The 19,889-nt window shown below is 22.8% G+C and overlaps 9 protein-coding genes across 9 annotated transcripts; 4 read left to right on the top strand and 5 right to left on the bottom strand.

Moving 5' to 3' along the window:
* Positions 1-247: 247 nt before the first annotated feature.
* PVVCY_1302690 (conserved Plasmodium protein, unknown function) lies at positions 248-1,260 on the top strand (the record flags this gene model as incomplete). The annotated part of the gene is made up of 4 exons (XM_008623943.1): positions 248-370; positions 564-671; positions 868-898; positions 1,118-1,260. 4 exons carry the CDS (start codon positions 248-250, stop codon positions 1,258-1,260), a joined length of 405 nt encoding a protein of 134 aa, XP_008622165.1.
* A 792-nt stretch (positions 1,261-2,052) lies between these two features.
* PVVCY_1302680 (splicing factor 3B subunit 2, putative) lies at positions 2,053-4,287 on the top strand (the record flags this gene model as incomplete). Its single annotated transcript, XM_008623942.1, has 3 exons — positions 2,053-2,142; positions 2,289-2,412; positions 2,510-4,287. The coding sequence occupies 3 exons, from the start codon at positions 2,053-2,055 to the stop codon at positions 4,285-4,287; spliced, it is 1,992 nt and encodes a 663-aa protein (XP_008622164.1).
* Positions 4,288-4,965: 678 nt separating this feature from the next.
* Positions 4,966-6,260, top strand: PVVCY_1302670 (meiotic nuclear division protein 1, putative; the record flags this gene model as incomplete). The annotated part of the gene is made up of 7 exons (XM_008623941.2): positions 4,966-5,104; positions 5,186-5,255; positions 5,355-5,408; positions 5,504-5,588; positions 5,741-5,892; positions 6,042-6,128; positions 6,233-6,260. The coding sequence occupies 7 exons, from the start codon at positions 4,966-4,968 to the stop codon at positions 6,258-6,260; spliced, it is 615 nt and encodes a 204-aa protein (XP_008622163.2).
* Positions 6,261-7,145: 885 nt separating this feature from the next.
* On the top strand, positions 7,146-8,587 carry PVVCY_1302660 (conserved Plasmodium protein, unknown function; the record flags this gene model as incomplete). The annotated part of the gene is made up of 4 exons (XM_008623940.1): positions 7,146-7,304; positions 7,419-8,037; positions 8,239-8,375; positions 8,522-8,587. 4 exons carry the CDS (start codon positions 7,146-7,148, stop codon positions 8,585-8,587), a joined length of 981 nt encoding a protein of 326 aa, XP_008622162.1.
* Positions 8,588-9,281: 694 nt separating this feature from the next.
* PVVCY_1302650 (40S ribosomal protein S28e, putative) lies at positions 9,282-9,485 on the bottom strand (the record flags this gene model as incomplete). Its single annotated transcript, XM_008623939.1, has 1 exon — positions 9,282-9,485. The coding sequence occupies one exon, from the start codon at positions 9,483-9,485 to the stop codon at positions 9,282-9,284; it is 204 nt and encodes a 67-aa protein (XP_008622161.1).
* A 1,587-nt stretch (positions 9,486-11,072) lies between these two features.
* Positions 11,073-11,624, bottom strand: PVVCY_1302640 (U3 small nucleolar ribonucleoprotein protein IMP3, putative; the record flags this gene model as incomplete). Its single annotated transcript, XM_008623938.1, has 1 exon — positions 11,073-11,624. One exon carries the CDS (start codon positions 11,622-11,624, stop codon positions 11,073-11,075), a length of 552 nt encoding a protein of 183 aa, XP_008622160.1.
* A 1,012-nt stretch (positions 11,625-12,636) lies between these two features.
* On the bottom strand, positions 12,637-14,657 carry PVVCY_1302630 (conserved Plasmodium protein, unknown function; the record flags this gene model as incomplete). The annotated part of the gene is made up of 3 exons (XM_008623937.1): positions 12,637-14,185; positions 14,350-14,497; positions 14,603-14,657. 3 exons carry the CDS (start codon positions 14,655-14,657, stop codon positions 12,637-12,639), a joined length of 1,752 nt encoding a protein of 583 aa, XP_008622159.1.
* Positions 14,658-15,671: 1,014 nt separating this feature from the next.
* On the bottom strand, positions 15,672-17,138 carry PVVCY_1302620 (conserved Plasmodium protein, unknown function; the record flags this gene model as incomplete). Its single annotated transcript, XM_008623936.2, has 4 exons — positions 15,672-15,742; positions 15,867-15,913; positions 16,017-16,102; positions 16,254-17,138. The coding sequence occupies 4 exons, from the start codon at positions 17,136-17,138 to the stop codon at positions 15,672-15,674; spliced, it is 1,089 nt and encodes a 362-aa protein (XP_008622158.2).
* Positions 17,139-17,819: 681 nt separating this feature from the next.
* PVVCY_1302610 (apicoplast ribosomal protein S10 precursor, putative) lies at positions 17,820-19,164 on the bottom strand (the record flags this gene model as incomplete). The annotated part of the gene is made up of 5 exons (XM_008623935.1): positions 17,820-17,895; positions 18,029-18,302; positions 18,421-18,542; positions 18,642-18,838; positions 19,018-19,164. The coding sequence occupies 5 exons, from the start codon at positions 19,162-19,164 to the stop codon at positions 17,820-17,822; spliced, it is 816 nt and encodes a 271-aa protein (XP_008622157.1).
* Between the last annotated feature and the right edge of the window lie 725 nt (positions 19,165-19,889).

Genomic DNA, 19,889 nt, shown 5'->3' with positions numbered 1-19,889 from the left:
GGGATATCCTGAATACATTCACATGCATATACAAATATAAAAAGAGACCCTATATTTTAATTATATTAGACCAATATTTTCTATATTATTTGTGCTTGTAAAAATTGTATATTTATTATTATATGTGAAATTATTTTATAAGTTGTACTATCATCATTTTATTTTGATCCATTTACGATTTCCCATAATCATTCCTTTGATTTATTCTTTTTTTTTCTCACTAGACCCAAATATAAACCTATATATAATGAATAAAATAAAAACTTTCCTTTTTTTTCACCTTGCCATATTATTCTTAAAAATTATAGACATAACATGTTCAAAAAAAAATGATGTCCTATATGCAAATCCAAAGTTTTCCCAATCTACAGTATAGCCTTATTCTAATTTTTTTATCATTGTATTTTTTTATATTTAAATTGATAATACGTTTTTATGCTCATCTTATTTTTTCTTAAAAAAATAGAGAGACAATGGATGATTAATATATATACAAATTTATACTAATAAACCAATAAGTAAAATATTAATATAAATCACCTCATTTTATTACACCTTTTTAGGGAAGTGGCGGTGTAAAAAGCACTGAACAAATTGTTCCTAGTTTATTTTCAGAAAAGGTTGAAACCCCTCAGCCAACTATTAACTTTTTTTTAGAAGAAAATAGAAATGTAAATATTATTTTTTTTTGAAAAATATCACTTATGTATAATTTATTTCTTAAATAGCATATACCTACCATTTTTTATTCGTTTTAAAAAACGAGATAATAATAGACATCATATTTATTATATATGCTTATATAAAGTTATTTTAACAATTTTAGTGAACATATATTTTATTTTTTTTTATATTCCCTATTTTCAGGCATCACTTCATCTTAAATTGGCCAATGAAGGTATAAGCATTTTTATCACACACAATTTGTGAACAGTTTAAAGAGAAAGTGTTTCTTACAGATTTAATATAGTATTATGGTTTTTGATATATATGTTCCTACATGGACATACACAAAAATCAATACGCAAGTTATTGGATTTATCGAGCCATTTACATATTATGTGTGTGTATAGTAACATTTTAATATGTTTATATTTTATAATTTTGTTAATTTCAGGTAATAGGAATATAAGAAAGAAATTTGCCGATTTCCAAGAAATGAGACAAAATGATATACTAAGGTTTCATGAATTAATGGCTATACAAAATGAACAAATACATATGATTAAAAATCTATTATTGGCTATGGATAAGCTATAGGATATAATAATTTGTGGGATTTAAATTTTTTTATTATTAATTCATTTTTTTTTGTTTTTTATTTTTGTTTATTTTTTCGTAACTTTTAATTAAAATATGATGATATGGATATATTTTATTTAGTACCTCCAAAAAAATGTATATAATTTCAATTATTGGGAGAGTTCATAAATATTTTCCATATCATTTTTATTATTTGATTTTTTTGTTATGTAGAAATTCTTACTATTTTATGAAAATTCCACAAAAAAAATAAAAATAAAATATGCTAACATTTTTATATTAATACAAATATTTGATGTAGAAATAAAAAGGGAAAATAACAAAAAAAAAATATAATAAAAAAAAAAAAATACAACTCATGTATTTATGATATCTCGTATTATATTATTTTATTTGATAAATAAAGGGAATTAAAAAAATCCGCATTTTTAATTTTATCATTGTATAATCATTATATTTTTATATTTAATATTATTTATAATATCATCACTAATATTAATATGTTACCTTATATTTTTCCTCATTTTGTGACATATTCCAATTTATTTTAAATTGCGAATGGTGATTAGTTTTAATTTTTAATTATATAATAAAATGAAAAAATTAAAACATCCAATGTTTTTGTTAAGGAAAAAATGAACAAAAAATAAAATATAATGTTCTGAGGAAAAATAAAAAGGATAATACAAAATACGTGAATATTTACAAACATAAAATAAAAACGTATTGGGGGGGGAATACATCATAAATAATAAATAAAGTATAACATAGTAACTAAAAGTTTAACCAATGGCGGTATCAGACTTAATAGATATCAAGAAGTTTAAGGAGCTTAGGAAAAGCGATCCTATAAAAGCCAAGAATCTTATGAAAAAAATAGTATGTAAAAAGAGGATAAAATTAAAAATACTTTTATACTACTAATAATATATTTTTACCATAAGAAATTCCATGCACAAAGAAAAATGACATGATAACATTCATATAATTAAAATATTTTAAAATTATTATATTTATTTTTGTAGAAAAAGAAGAATGCAAAGAAGTTAAAGCAAGAAAAAAAGGATGAGGTATCAAGCAATGTATATGAACCAACCAATGATACACCTGTCTCTAATCATGAGGCATATGCTGAATATGTAGAAGAAGGTAAGATAGTGAATGAAAAAAATTATGATAAAACTTCATTCTGTTTAAATATATCAATACACCTTTTTTTCATTACCTATTCATGTGCTTTTCACAGAAATCGATGAAGGACTAATGGAAAATTTTGAAGACGTATATAAAAGGTTTAAAGTTGATAAAGAGAATGAAGGAGAAAATGAGTATCCGGTAGAAGAGGATAAAAAAATTATTATGGATGAATTTTATACAGATAATGAAGATGACGACGAAGAAAAAGAAATGAAAAATAATGAATTTATTTCTAAAAAAGCATTAAAATTATTAAGAAGACCATCAATAATGAAATTAAAAGAATTTGCAACAAAACCCGAACTTGTAGATATATGGGATACAACAGCTAATGATCCATATTTTTGTGTTTGGCTAAAATGCTTAAAAAATTCTGTCCCAGTACCTCAACAATGGTGCCAAAAAAGAAAATATATGCATGGGAAAAGGGGAATTGAAAAATTGCCATATGTTTTACCACCATATATTCAAGACACAAAAATAAGTGAAATAAGACAAGCTATAAAAGAAAAAGAAGAACAAAAATCTTTAAAGCAAAAAATGAGAGATAGAGTTAGACCCAAATTGCATACCATGGATATAGATTACCAAACACTCCATGATGCATTTTTTAAATATGCAACAAAACCCAAGTTAGTAAAATTTGCAGATGTATATTATGAAGGAAAAGAATTTGAACTAAAAACAAAAAAGTTTAGACCAGGTGTAATATCTGAAAGATTAAGAAAAGCTTTAAATATTCAGCCTAATGATCCATTACCTTGGCTAGTTAATATGCAAAAATATGGCTTACCTCCATCATTCCCATATTTAAATATTCCAAGTCTAAATGAGTTAACTAAAAATATGAATACACAGAATATTAATAAACCTGGTCATAATGCAATGTTCAATATCAATAACCCCAATCAAGATACTGGTGGGCTAGCTCCTCCCGGTGTTGGTGATGGTACTACTACTGATTTCACTGCTAATTCAAATCGACAAGGTACTAATTTAAAAACAAGATATGAAAGTGTTGATGAGTCCGGAAATATTGTTTATGGCAATTTTATATCACAGAGAACCAATAATACAAGTAATAATAAATATACAGATGACTTTTTATGGGGTGAAATTTCTGAACATTTCGAAAGTTCTGAAGAGGAGGAAGAAGAAGAAGAAGACAAAGAGAAAGGAAGTAAAGATGATGAAATAGTAAATTCAGATGATGATGAAATGAAAAGCCGAAATGTTGAATATAAGGATAAAAATAATTTAATGGATTATCCTGAAGATATAAATTTAAATGATAACTTAAATGAAGATTTATTAAAAAATAATTATGCTCAAGGTATTTATAGTGTAGGAGCAAACTCAAAACTAACTGGCTCGTATACTCCATACATGGAAAATGGTTTAACATCAGTAGATTTAACCTCATTTGTATCAGGATATGAAACACCCAAATATGGACATAATAATTATATGAATCCACAAAATTTTAAACCATATACAGTTTTACAAATAGAAGAAGTACCTATATCTCAAAATAATTTGTTTTCATCAAATGCCAAGTATAAAATTAATACACCAAATATATCCGAAGCAGGAATATCAACGCCTTTTACAAATATAGGCATAGGTACCCCACATGTGAAAAATGAAATAGGAAAGGGATTGAATGCTAACACTAATAATTCCAGTATTGATGATATTAGAAAAGAATTAAGCAAATGCGAAGAAGCATCAAATAAAATTAAACTTGTGTCAGCGCAACCCGATAACCCGAAAAAAACTACAAAGGATGATAAGCAAAAAAAAAAAAAACGATTCTTCAAATTTTGATCACAAAAAAAAATATATACATCCAATTTTGTACATACGAGCATATATGAAATGTATATAAAAATTTTGTTATTATTACAAAAAAATTACGTAACAAGGCAATTTTTTTAATTAAAAATTTGGAATTTTTTTTGTTTTGAGAAAATTCAAATTTTTCTCAATTTTTTTTATAATATTTATCCCTTCTTTAAATATTATAGTTTCATTTTTTTTAAAGTATTGGTTTTACTATTTTTCACAATGTCTAACATAAGACAGTTATTCTGCACACATAATTTATTTTTATTTTTTTTTATATATTGGCTAGCCATTTTATCATAGCTAATCCATTAAGCAACTATATTTTTTTTCGCTTTTTTTGTGTATATTGAAAATTAACTTTTGTTAATAAATTTATGTAGAAAGATTTATATTGATCTAAATACATATAAATGTTTTCTAAATAATATATTATTTAATATGTAAAAACTAAAAATAAGCATATTATGTGTAAATAGTGTATATACAGCTTATTGCCTATAAAAAAGCTAAGTGATTTCTGTATTATATGGTATAGCATACAAATAAATCGATGATATATATTTGGAAATACTAAAAAGGTTTATAACAATAGTAGTAATAGAAATATAAGTGGTAATAACTGTAAAATATTCCATTTTTACATTTTAACAAATAATAATGAAAAAAAAAGGGAAAAGTAATGAGGACAAAAAATTAATTTTATATGATATTATGCTTGAAAGTGAATCCTTTTTTATTTTAAAAGAATTGGAAGCCTTAGCCCCAAAAAAGGGAATTCGGTCGATCTTTGTTAAAGGTTAACATATTTCTATCTGTATGATTAATAGTTCTCTTCACATTCTTAATATTTATTTTTTTTTGTTTATAATTGATGTAGACTTGGTTCAGCAATTGATTGATGACAATAAAATAAAATCTGAGAAAGTTGGAGCGCAAAATGTTTTTTGGTATACATATTAATGCATAATCCTGTTTAACAATACTAAAAGATGAAATTCGTATATGGGCTTACATTTAATTAGTTATTTTTTCTACACATTTTTAAGGATTCTAAAAACTGAAGAATCTTCTATTCTACAAAATAAATACCAAGAATTGAAGTATTTAAATTTGCTTACAATAAAAAATCTCATTTTTTCATAACCATCTATAGCTAGCTATAATATATACATATTTATTTACTTACTTTTTAAAGAGATAAAAAAGAGGAATATGGCGAGTTGGCAACAGTGGAAAAGGAGATCTATGCTAAATTAGAGAACTCATTATCTTTAAAAAATGTAATGAACAAAGTTTATATTATTGTTTTGTCTACATAATAATTTATTGGTTGTTCTTTCCTAGCGTCATTTTTTTTTAATTTATAAATATTTTATCATGGATATATATATATTTGTATAAAATGGCTAATGAGCATTTTCTGTTATATCAGGACGAACTAAAGGATATATTGAAAGAAGTTAAAAAGATATTGGATAGTATAGAGATTAAAAAAAGTGAACTTGATAAATTAAAAAAAACTGATATAAGACAAATAGAGAAAATGAAAATCCAAAGCAATTTCGCTACTGAATCTATAGAAAGGTGATGAGAATATGTGTGCACATATATATTCATATTTTAAGTTCTATCTCTTTTAATGGGTATACCAAAGTTTGTGGGCATGCCATACCTTTCAATGCTAATTTTTGTAGCAATGATTTTACATTTTCTCTTTATTTTATATTTTAAAGGTGGAATAATAATATTTTCTTATTGAAACAATGGATACAAGACCGAACTAAAAATTCAGGAGATATTGTTGACAGATTATTGGGAATGTAATTTATATTTAAAATAGTATAGACATATATTACGCAAAATATTATATAGACATTTATATGATGGTTATTCATTTTTTTTTCAATTTTTTTTTTTATTTTAGAAAAGATATATTTGATAATTGGAGTTAAATAGCCATATAACGTGCATTATAATTCTTTATGTACATTATGCAATTAACTGTATATTATATATGAAAATGTCACTTTTTATATAATCTAGCTAATTTATGAGATAATGAAAATATATCCAAGGATGGATATGTTTATGCATATTTATATATATGTGACTCGAAAAAATAATTAGGCTAATACAACTGTTAGATTGTTTTTGTAAACTTAATTAGACATCATAATATTTTAATTTTCATTAACAAAATTTTTTACCACTTAAAATGGTATTATATTAAAAAAAAAAAAATAATAAAGATGAATGAAATATATAAACTTGTCATGTAACAAATATAACAATGATCCATTATAAATATATATAAAATAAGCAGATATATGCATGCGTGTATATTTTATTTAAATAAAAAAAATATAAGCACATTATAAAGTTCATTCAACATTTTATAGATTTCTTAAAAAAATTCTTTGTATTAACAATTTTATAACGAAAAAAAATCGTAAGAATATAAAATTTATATTTTTTTACTTTTATTTTTTCCCCATAATTATTAATTTTGCTTTAGTAGCAATGCATGTGTTTAGTGACTTTTTTTCCCCATCATAGACAAATATATTTAATTTTACTTTAAACAAAACAATGAATAAAAGTTAAATAAAATTGTTATCCGAATTAAATTTGAATAGACATATCTATAGCTTTAATAATTTTTTTATGAGGGCATGTTACATTTTTTGATAAGTGTCCATACACGGATAATATATTTTTTTTAAAGAATTAAATTTTTTGATAAAAACTATTTTTACCTTTTTAAGGTACATTTTCTTCATATTTTCATGATAAATAAAATTTGTTAATTTTTATATATTTCCAAATATAGCTTTAAAATGAGATGCTGTTGCAAGTCGTCTATAAAGACAGGAACTAGTAATAAAAAAAATGAACAGAAAGAGAATACTGAAAAGAGAAAATCAATTAATTATGATGATCTTCCAATTGAAACTCGTACATTAAATGATGGGTCTATTTATGTTGGAACTACACTAGTATGTTTGCATACAACTCACATATATACTTATTCAATGTAAATATATTACCATAATCTTGTATGTATACCTATCTATCCATATTTTTCTTTCACTATTTTTGTTGTTTTACAGGATGGAAAGTTACACGGTAAGGGAGTTTTAAAATACAAAAACGGAGAAGAATATGAAGGTGAGTTTTATAATGGTAAAAAAGATGGAATGGGAAAATGGAAAGATTTAGAAGGAGATACTTATGAAGGAGAATGGAGTAATGACAGAAAGCATGGCCATGGAATATATAAAACAAAAGAAGGGTTTATGTATGAAGGAAAATTTGAATCAAATATGAGACATGGATTAGGGACTGTAACAGCACCTGATAATACAAAATATACATGTAATTTTGCTAATGATGTAGAATCAGGAGAAGCAGAATTTTTTTTTGCAAATGGCGATCATGCATTGGGTTATATAAATGAAGGATATTTACATAAAAATGGAAGATATGAATTTAAAAATGGGGATATTTATGTTGGGAATTTTGAGAATGGTCTTTTTCATGGGAAAGGGTATTATAAATGGGCCGACTCATCACAATTTTCTTATTATGAAGGTAATTATTTTCAAGGAAAAAAACATGGAAGTGGAATACTTACCTCTATTGATGGTACAATATTATGTGGTGAATTCAAAGATAATTATATAGATGGAGAATTTTTAGCTATTAGTCCTCAGGGCATTCAAACAAAAGGTACTTTTTTATTTACATATTTTTTGCTATGTTATATATATTATGAATGTACGTTTTTTTCTTCTTAAAGGAAGACAATATGTCTTAGTCTCGTTTTCATCACAATTATAATAATTTTATTCATTATTATTTTATATTTTTTTAATTTTTTTAATTTCCCTTCCCATGGACAATTTCTTACAACTGTGGTTTATATTTTAGTTCTCTATTCAAAAAACAACCACGTGAAAATTTTAGAAAAATTCGACGAAAAAATAAACATAAAGGAAGTTCTCAAGCAAACAGAAATTAATACCACCATTTTTTCAGACCCAGAGTTTTACAAAAATTTATATAAAGTAAGCATTATAGAGATAATAAATAAAATAAACCCATTCAGTATTGCCATATTTTTTTGCATATGTTATAGAAAAATGTAGGAAAGGCAGGAAAATATTTACCTATAAATTTAAACATGTTTCTATGTATTTCCTTCCCTTTTTAGTTACCCGAAAAAAAGAAAGCCATGTTTCGAATTCAATTAAAAAATTCAAAAAGCAAAAAAGTTTAGAATTTTAGAGAACTACAAAATGGCGAAAAAAAATTCGTCACTTCCTATTTTTTTCGTCTTATGGAAAAGATCCAAGAACTCGTAATTATCCCCCATTTTGATATACTCAAAAAATAGGAACCACTATAAATACAATTTTTCCTTGTATAATAAACATGATTGATAATACAACTTATCCAGTATTACCATAACAAACCAGGAGCATATATACATATATGCATTATTCTTTTTCAGTTATATTTGATTAATATGAAAAAAGTTTTTTATCAAATATTTGATTTTTTTTTTAAGTGTGTATAATATATAGTACATATGTATGAATATAAGTATATACGTGATAAGGAACTTTTTTTAAATTATGTCCAGAAGAAAAAAATATATACGATAAAAAAAATAATACAGAATAAATAGTATACGCATGTATATACATTTATTTATATTTTTTATGTAAATGATAATTAAAATAATTTAGTTTTACTTAGTATATAAGAAAACCAAAAAAAACAGCATCATTTTTGTAAAAAATTTTACTGATTCTATGTTTTCCGTTTTTCCTTAAATCAACTCATAATAATCTTTCTGTGTATTTTTTTAGGGTTAACCACAACATATTATCAAATTGATACATAAATTATATGCTATATGCATATAGTATATATACCCACATTTGATAATATTGTGAATAACCTTAAAATTAACGTAATCTTCTTGCTTCTCTTTCTGTTTCTAATAAAGCTAAAATATCACCTTCTCTTACTGGACCTTTAACATTCCTAATTAAAAATCTACCAGATAATTCACTATCTCCCATAAATTGTGCCCTTACTTGTATGACACCTCCTCTGCTTCCAGTTCTTCCTAATACTTTTTCAACTTTTGCTAATTTTGATTTTTCCATTTTTATTTAATTTAAATATAATGTTTAAAAATGTGGTAATAAATGATTTTTATTTGTTTAAAAAATATTTTTTTAAAATTATATATACATAGATATATTAATTTTCTGTTTAATTATTAAAATGAAATTTATATAATAAATTTGTTAAAGTATCTTTTGAAATTATATATTTATTTCATTAATTATATATCTTTTGTTTTATTAATTTTTATTTATAATTTTAATTTATTTTATTTATTCGGCTTTTCATATATTATATATTTTTATTAAAAAATGCAATAAATAAAGCACATATTTTATATGTATACTACTTATTACTTATATATATAATTGCTTTTTTACTTTTTTCAAATTTTTAATTTTTTTATATAATTATTGTTTATATAAAGTATTGGCAAAATTACCCTTCTTTATTATATTATATATATTTTATATGCACATATATTTCTCCCATTATATGGGTAATGTAAAAAAATAAAAGCAAATAAGTTCAAAGCGTTTGCAAAGTAATTATATATACTTGTTTTGCATCCCATATAATATTATATAATATGTATATATATTACCTTCATTAATAAGACTAAAAAATATTCCCTACAAATTGGTGATTCAAGTGGTATGCATAAAATGAATAACCCGATTAAGAACAAAAAATAAATGTATTTCATGATATAGAACATAAAATAAAAAATATATATGATAATAAATTTTTTCAACATTTATTTGTTTTTTTATTTTTCATTATTTTTCCTTTATTGGTATAATATTGCAAAAAATAATATTTAATATTCTCTTTTAAAAGGCTAAAAATGATATAATAGGGTTAACCAAATATGGAAGTGCATATCTTGATATTTTTAATTTTATTTCATTACTAAAAATAATGAAAATATATAGATAATTTTTGATTTTAAAAATGTAAAAGTTTTATTCTTAAACTTTGAAAACATTCGATCACCTAAGACATTATGTTGAAATAAATATGAAAAAGAAAGTCACCATTAAAAAATTTAAAACATTTTAAAATTGTTTTCCATAACGTGCTACCATAATATGGACATATTATATATGAGGTTTTTAAAAACATAATTAAAACTAATTAATACAAAACTTGTTAAGAGAGTACCATAAAAAGAATAGCACACAGAATATCCATATTTATAACACATACATATATCATTGTTATGTTTTGAGAAAAATATTGTCCTTTTTTCAATTATGAGGTTACATATTATTTGTCATTTTACCTTTTCGGCTTACAATAGCTCATAGTTCCTTTCTTTAGTTTTTATATTGTAAAGTAAGCTAAAAATTTGTTTTTAAAAGCTGTACCAAGTTAAATGGTTGTGTTTAAGGAAATTTATAAGTTATAAACATTATATTAAAAAGAAATAATTAATTATATGAATTATGCATACACAGAAAAAAAAGTGGCAAAAAATAAATGAGTTAACTTTTTATAAAACAATTAATATAGACTTAAAAAAGGTGTTAATTATTATGCTACACAAAAAAAATATATAAGTTTACTATTGATTTATTTTCTCGTCTTTATTTTTAACTATAATAATATATTTTTTATTTTTTTTAATTTCCTAAAAGTTCATAATCATCTTTCGATGCTTGATGTCTTTGTATATGTTTAAGAATTTTGGAGCCATCTGCCCATTTGATATGATCTTCTAAATTTCTATTTATATGAAAAGCGGGGTTGTTAATTATGTCATTTCCTACTCTCACATTTCCCTGTTGAATATATGTTATAGCTAGCTGAATATTTTGAACAAACTTTAGCATAAAAAGCATTACTGATAATCTTCTTCTACAAAATGAAGAAACAGATAATTTTTCACATTCAGCTAAACTTGATTTACAATTTATTAAACCCATTTCATATAATTTATCTAAAAGTTCGTCAGTCATTTTAATACGAAATTCATCATTTTCAGGTAATAATCTTAATTTAGATACTAATTTTGTAATATATCCACATATTTTATTATATTTTGTATAATCTTCTCTATTTTGAATTACATATCTTCTTAATACTTTAACTTCTCTTACATTTTGTGTCCTTTTCCAATCATAAAAATTTACTTTTTTTAATAATTTTTGCTCATGATATTTCAGTTTTCTCATTTTCCAAAAATATTTATATTCACTTTTTCATAAAAAAATAAAACAGCTAAATGTTGTAGTATTTTTTTCCTAAATAATTTTGAAAAAAATATGGCATTTATCAGAATTATGATATCAAACTTAATTCTTCTCTATATCAATTTAAATATATAAATTTGTATATCCTTATTCGTATTTATGTGACTGAAAATATAAAAATTATCTTTCTTAAAAGTTAGTAGTTATGTTAATCTCATTTGTTTGTCTTTCTATTTATAATTATTACAGCATATGACCCACAATATAATAACAAATTAGTAGATTGTTTTTTTTTATAGAAAATGGCTGGAATTGTTTATTTTATGTTATTTACATTTTATTACAAATTTGTATTATTTTATGGAAATATATTTAGGATTATTTTTTATTTTATTTTTTTTAATTAATATTTTTCAGTAACGAGAATAAAAAATTTTTATGTAAGCATTTTTACATGAGCAACGGGGGAAGGGCAAACAAAAATAAAAAATATAATTGTAATTTTATTTATTCGAAATGTTACAGTTTTTTTAACAAAAAAAATTGTGAATACTCATAAAAAAAATTATAAAAAATTATAAAAAATATAAAAAATAAAATAATTAATTAACATATAACAGCAAATATAAAATTTTATTATTCATTTGCAAATGGAAAATCGCTTTAATCACAACAATAATAAGTGTGATGAAAAGTGAAAAGGCATAATGAAACTAGAAAACATATGTATATATATATATATATATATATAGAGAGAGAGAGAGAGAGATAAAGAAACATGGATACATACAAACTTATTTGCCTACGCAATTTACCCACGGTAAATTAATATGCGAGTTGTTAAGCCTATTAAAAATGTTCCTGTTATTATATATGCACATATTTTATTTACTTATTTTGGAAACCCAATGTTTGAGTATACTATAAAACATAGTATATACATAATATAAGGGTTTAGTCTATAGTTAATCAAAATATAAAAATTATTTTATGTTTATTTTTTTGTTCCTAAATGATTTTGTTTAGTATTTATGACAAAATTTGGTCTTTTTTTTTCTCTTTCGTTAAAGTCTACAGTTTGTAACTGATCATTTTTATACAATGCCACTTCATCAATATTATCAATAAAATTTTGAAATTCTTTTGAAAAAATAAATTGTGTATTAATATTATCAACCATATTATCTTTATCTATATTTCCAGGGTTTATAGTTTTATAATTTTTTGCAGTCTGATGCAAATATGTATCCAAATCATTATCTCTATTTTGTAAAGGTAGACTTTTTATTTCTTTGCAAAATCGATCTTTAACTTTGTAATGATTGTCACTGTTATTTCTAGCGATTTTTTGATAGTTTTGTGCTGATTCAGTTAGAAATATATCAATGTTTTTTTCTCTATCATGTGGATATATATCGTTTCTCTTATTAAGTAGACTTTCTTTTGATCCAGCTGCCAAATTTATATTTATAGATCTAGTAGACGTAGTAAGAGTATTTCCATACATACTATATGCATTATTGTAAAAGGTCTCTCGTTTATTTTTATCAATCATATTGTCATCATTAATTTGATTTTGAGAAAACTTATTATTACATAATGATTGTATTTGATTATAAAATTGATCTTGGTTTATATTTTGTTTAGCACTTGTTTGCAAAATATCATTATAAGTTGGATTAAATTTAAGACCTTCTGAATATGTTAATAATTTAATTGTTGAATTTTTCGATAATATAAATTTATTTAAAAATTTACAAATATAAAAAAATTGATCTTTTTGTATTGGTGTATTAATTTTATAAACATTTTCTCTTAATAAAACTCCTTGAGGATAATTAAATATACCTTTATATAATTTAACTTTAATAATTTTTTCAATACTATTATTATTTAATATATATCCATGTGTGTCAAGCCAATATGTTTTATAATTAATTTTTTTTTTTTCATTTATATTTGATTCAACAATATTTAAAATAGTTGCTTTCATAGAACAACGAGGTAAACAATAGACATACATATTTTCACACACATCATTTAATGGTAATACTTTATAAATATTGATATTAATTTTTAAGTGCATTTTAATTATATATTTATAATTTGGGTTTTCTATTTGATTTAATATATTATATTCATTATTTAGTATATTAAATTTGAAACCAATACAATTGAAATATTTACAATTACTGTCATAAAATTTTGACTCTATAATTGTATCCATATTATCTCCAATATGTATCCATTTACCACTTTCTAAATATTTACAAACTATTGTAAATTGAATTATATAAGACAACAAGCATTTTTCTATTTCACTATAATTATTGTTTACAACATTTTCTAATTTTAACACAATACAATATTCTTCTTTTAATTTTTCAATAATTTTTTTTAAAATTATATTACTTTCTTTATCATTATTATAACATAATATTATTTTATTTGATACACAAGTTCCCATTATATGGTTATCACTTTTCATTATTATATATCTCGTGATTTGGATGCTATTCCGGATTGATGTGCCTTGATCATCTCTATAAAAATTTCATATAATTTTGTAAAAATATATTTGCAATTAAATTGGGAAGTGTATTGTGAATATATATTAAGGCATGAAAATTCAGTTGTTTTTTTTATTATTTATGCAAATAGGTTTGCCACAAAAAAAACAATTTGTTCTTGCACTTTTTTCCATTACCTTATATCAAACAAATACCTCGAAATGGCTAAGTCTTCAAATAATAATTCCAAGTATAAAATAAAATTGTTTTTATCCAAATTTGTATTTGGATACATTCTCGAATTATGGATTTCCTCATTTTCTTTTACGTCTTTTTTTATGGACGCTGTGAAAAGTAGGGAGGTGTAATAAGGAAAAAGTTAATATTTGTAGGATATGATAAAAATAGTTAAAAAAAATATAAATTAAAATAATAGTAAAAGGGATATACCTGTTATAAGTTGTCTTTGGTATTCATTTGATAAGTTCCCATAACTATTATTCATTTTTTTTTAATCATATTTATATTTGACTAGCCAAATAAAAGTTACACACACAAAGAAAACAAAACAATATATAATAATCCCAGGATAATCGACATAAAATTAAAATGATGGTGAAATAGAATAACCTACAAAATACATAAATTCAACATAAATATTTATTAGTTTTTTCATATATTTATTTTTTAACGAAATTTGGCAAATAACAAATTGTGTAGAAAGCAACGAGGGAACAAATTAATAAATTAAAAAATTTAACAAGTACAAAATTAGTAAGACATAAATGTATATTTCGAGTGGAAATACATTACATGTTTACAAAAAGAAAACAATCTGAGCTGGAAATAATGCCGTACAAAAATGGTAAACCCGTGGTATTTAATATATATATATATTATATATACTATTATAATGTTTGTTTACTTTTTCTTAAATACTATTTTGTGTGTTTTAAGGTGTAAGTTTAGGGATATTTAAAAAATTTCAATTTTTTATATTTGCATTCATTAATATTTTGGAAGAAATATAAAATTGTAATTATACTGCTATTCAGTGAAAACAATCATGGATATAAACATTTACAAAAAAAATGCATATGGTATGACAATATTTCCCTATACAAATTACACAAATGTAATCGGATTTGTTTCAAGAGCGGGTTGCACAAAGTAACACAAGTGAGTTCCATTCATATTGTATTCTCTTAAAAAAAAAAAAAAAAAAATCGAAATAGCTAAATAAAATAAAAAATATTTCAAAATGAAAAAAAAATAGTATAAGAGGGATATACTATATTAAAATTAGCAATGCAACAAATTATTATATTTATAAAGGACTTAGATCAATAAAAAATAAATTAGTGGCAAAAGTATTTCCTTCATATATTCGGTGTGCACACGAGATAACCATGCTTACATTAATTTTACACAAACGTAACAATAAAAAATAGAGATATAAAAAATTTTAAAATTTAGCTATTAAATAATGATACATAAGTGTGTGCATATATTTTTTTACTTACTTTAAAGTAAACTGAAGACGCAACACCCCATTTTCTTGAACATCCAATCTAATGTAAGAGCTTATATCTGGTAAAAAAATAATAAGTAAGAGAATCGATATAATATATATATCCAAAGGTTGTGAAAAAAGAGTATATCCAATTCGACATTGAGCATGCTATATATTATAAACAAATGCATATATAATTACTTAGGGCTTGTGGAATTTTCGATAAATCTCGCACTCTATAACTAAATCTGAAAAAAAAAGACAATGAATAGAAAGTGAAAAAATTAAGAACTACTTAAAAAGTGTAAAATTACATTATATGATTCTCAATATGTATATAGGCAATATTACTTTTGTTCTGCTATAATTTTAAAATCTTCGAAATTTTCTTTTGGCATTAAGTTAACTGATCTTTGATAATTTTTATTCTTTGTTTCCTATAAAAAATGTGAATGTATATGGGGATATAATTAAATAAATTCGATGAATTCCAAATCGGTAGCAATTTTAATATTATAAATAAAACTAGCTTTGCACAAACAGAGGGTTTTTTTATAACAAAGTGCTAATGTAATATTAAATATTTACGATTTTGAGGATTGATGTTTTATCATCAACATAAGGACTTATATGAAATGTAATATGGTCATCGTTATATTTAATTAAATATTCTAGATAGAATGAAAAAATGGTTGATTGCAAAATAAAGTAAGTATAATCATTATTTAAAAATGTATGTTTTTCTAATTTATATATTTGATAATAATAATCTACAATTATACTTATAAAAGTTTCTGATGTATCACCATCTTCATCAGTTAAATGCAAAATTAATTTTCTGTCTATGTAATCAAATTTAATATTTAATATAACAGGATTTAAAAATTCTAATGCGCTTAATAATTTATATGGAGATACAAGAAATTCAACAGAATTTTTTATTTTGTTATCCATTTGATATATTTTTTTTCGAATATCATATTCATTTTTCTCATTCTCAGTATATTGGACTTTAAATGGTGATACAGATTTTAATTTAATTACTTCTTTATTTTCATTGTCTATAGCATGTGTTGTAAATAAATCATCGGAATTAATACTTATTGATTCATTTTCATCATAATAATTTCCATTATATATATTTGATTTTTTTTTTTTTACATTATTATTTTCATTTTTTTTAAGTTTCGTTCCGATTGCTTCTTTTTCAAAAATGTCATAACTAGCAAAACAATTTGAATCTATAAATAAAAAACAATATATTTGCTTGCACTTAGATAAACTTCTAAGCATTAGACCCTCATAAAATAAATTAAATAAAATATAGTTGTCCAATTCTACACTATTATTTATAGATTTTTTGGATTTCATACTATTTTTATTATCGTCAACATTCAATAAAGCTAATGCATTTTTAAAAAAATTAACATTTTTAACTGAAAAATTATAGCTAGTTCTTATTTCATCTTTCATTTTTTTTTTGTTGGTAAAGATAACTAAATAATGGATATTATTTGGAAGAAAAAAATAATATACAAAGAAAAGAACAAAAAAAATATAACTTTTGAAATTCGTTGGAATTTATTAAATATACACATTATTAAAACTGGATAAACATTGTAAAAAAAATAAGCTATATTAAGTAAAATTTAATATAGAAAAAATGTGAAAAAAAAAAAAAAAATAAATAAAAAGGATGAAAAAATACGATTATTTTATAAGCTCATGTTATTGATCTAGTATTGTCAGAATGGTTCAATTCATATGTTGTGTGTATCATCATTGCTTTATTAATACATTATTTATTTGTTTTTTAAATAATTTTTTTAATTTTTTATTTTACAATTCCTGTTTGTATAATAACATGTGAAAAATATTTGCATACAGGTTTTGGTTTATTTGTAAAATCATAATTACACCTTTGTGTAAAATTATGTATACGTTAAAGAATTCAATGGTAGTATAGTGATTCATTGTTTTTTCCAGAATTTTTTATAACTATTTGAATATTTATTTATTTTTGTTATTTTTATTTGCTGATGTTGCAAAAAATGAAAAACCCAAATTAATTATTTCATTTAGTCAGCAAAATATCATGATAAAATATGATCAAGCATTTTGATTATTTACAATTTTATTTTGATATATACTTAGCTAATCAAAAGAAAGAGATTCAATTTTTTTCATTAGTTCTTCATTTTCATGGTACCATTTTTTTTTATCCATAGTCCTATAAAAAATAATAAAAAAAGGGAATGAATGAAAAGGACAAAAATTATAAGCGGATTGAATAAAAATTTTATATATAATTTTATTTACACACAAAATATGTTAAACAAATAGGTACAAAGTGATATACTTACTTTTTGTAATAATGTTGTAGTATCTCTAAAGGATATTTGTATAAGTCAAAAAAATTTCTTGGCAGTCTTACATTCATATATTTGGAATTTTCTAATAATAATTCAACATACTTTCTTTTTTTCTCAGCATTTAGTACATTAGTATAATATTTACTAACGTATTTTTTTTTTTTTAAATTTTTAAGGTCTTCTTTTTTTAAGCCCTTATAATTTTCTTCGAAATAGTATTCAAATCCAACAAAACGAGGTAACCTTACTGATAAAAAATTAGTGACTGTTCAAAAAAGGAAACATAAAAAAGTAAGAATGTGTATATTTAATTATGCATGAATAAGTTGTGAGGTCTTGGTCTTGTTCAAAGTAAACACGATCATATTATGTTTGTTACTTACATTGATTGTTTTTTAAACTAATTGAGGAATTTAAAAAAATATCTAATTTGCAACCATACTGTTTTATTTCAAATTGTTCCCTGCTGTCCTTGTCAACATGGGGTGATCTTAAGAAAGTAAATCTGCGTAAACAAAATGGGGAAAGAACATTTTCTCAAATTAGTAACATACTAAACTAGGTAAATAGATGAAACAGTAATAGCATGTCTATTTGTGTTTACCGTCTTCTTATCGTTTTTTTTGGAATTGGCCCAGAAATAATAAACTGTGGATATTGACTAATTTTTTCTTTAATATTTAAAACAGCTTTTTGTAAATGATCAGAAAAGTATGAATCCAAAACAATCCGAAGGTGATAATTGTTTTGCCACTTTTTTATAATATCTAACTCTTTTAAGCCACTATAAACTTTTTCTTCCTATAAAATGAAATAAATAAGGGGAATATATATATATGAAAAAAACGGCTTAATAATAACCAAATATTTTGTAAGCATTTTCTAAGTTCTTTATATTATGATAAAATAAGAAAGACTCTTGAAAAGTTCGCATATAAATAAGTTACAACAAAATAAACATATTTTTCTCGTTTCATTACATTGTTGTAAACTCTTGTAAGTTTTCTCAGTGGTTTTATTCTTTCACAACGCAATGGAGTTTTTTGTGTTGGTTTTATTTTAAAGGCATCACTAATATTATAAGTATAGTATACTATTAAAAAAATAAAATGAATTTTCAAGTTCATTTTTCTAAATATGTGTTTGCTTTAATATTCCATTTTTCTCTTTTTTATTCTTTCATAATGGGTATAATACAAAAAATGAAATTCTTCCCTTAGAATGTATATCATTTATAAAGCTAATTAAATCGTAGGTATCAATATCACATTTTATTTATTTCTCTTTTTTTTTTCATTTTTTATGTTTTTCAAACTAAGTATTTAATCGAAATATAAATGTATATATATGAATAATAAATTAGTTTGAATACTTTAAAGCTTTACACTTAAATAATCACACAGCCGAATTGTCCTAAGAAAGTTCCAATGCCACATTTTGAAGGCCAATTTGTGTATCTATGGATATAGCTGTGGGCTTGAAATTGTGTATATTAGTACAATTTAGAGGAAATTAATTTTTTTAATTTTATTTTTTTTTTCTTATACCTTTTTCAGAAAAACAAAAGTTTGTGGTGCATATAAGCATTCATTTTATTATAAAACGAAAAAGCCGAAAAAACGAAAACGAAGCTAAATGGTTTGCTCGTTATTATATACTATTTTTTGCATTGGTTCCGCTTTTTTTAATATTATTATTTATTTATTAATTTTTTTTTTTTTTTTTCCGTTTTATGTAAAATTTTTTTGCAAAATTGGGTATTTATTTACCACACCTTTTCCCTCTATACATTTCTTGAGCGATAGTGGTAACTAGCTAAATAGTATACTTCCTTTTGTTATCTGTACTTTTG

Source organism: Plasmodium vinckei (genome assembly GCF_900681995.1).
Source record: "Plasmodium vinckei vinckei genome assembly, chromosome: PVVCY_13".
Lineage (NCBI taxonomy): Eukaryota > Apicomplexa > Aconoidasida > Haemosporida > Plasmodiidae > Plasmodium > Plasmodium vinckei.
Note: the sequence above shows the minus strand (reverse complement) of the source record. Positions and strands in the feature narration are given on the sequence as shown.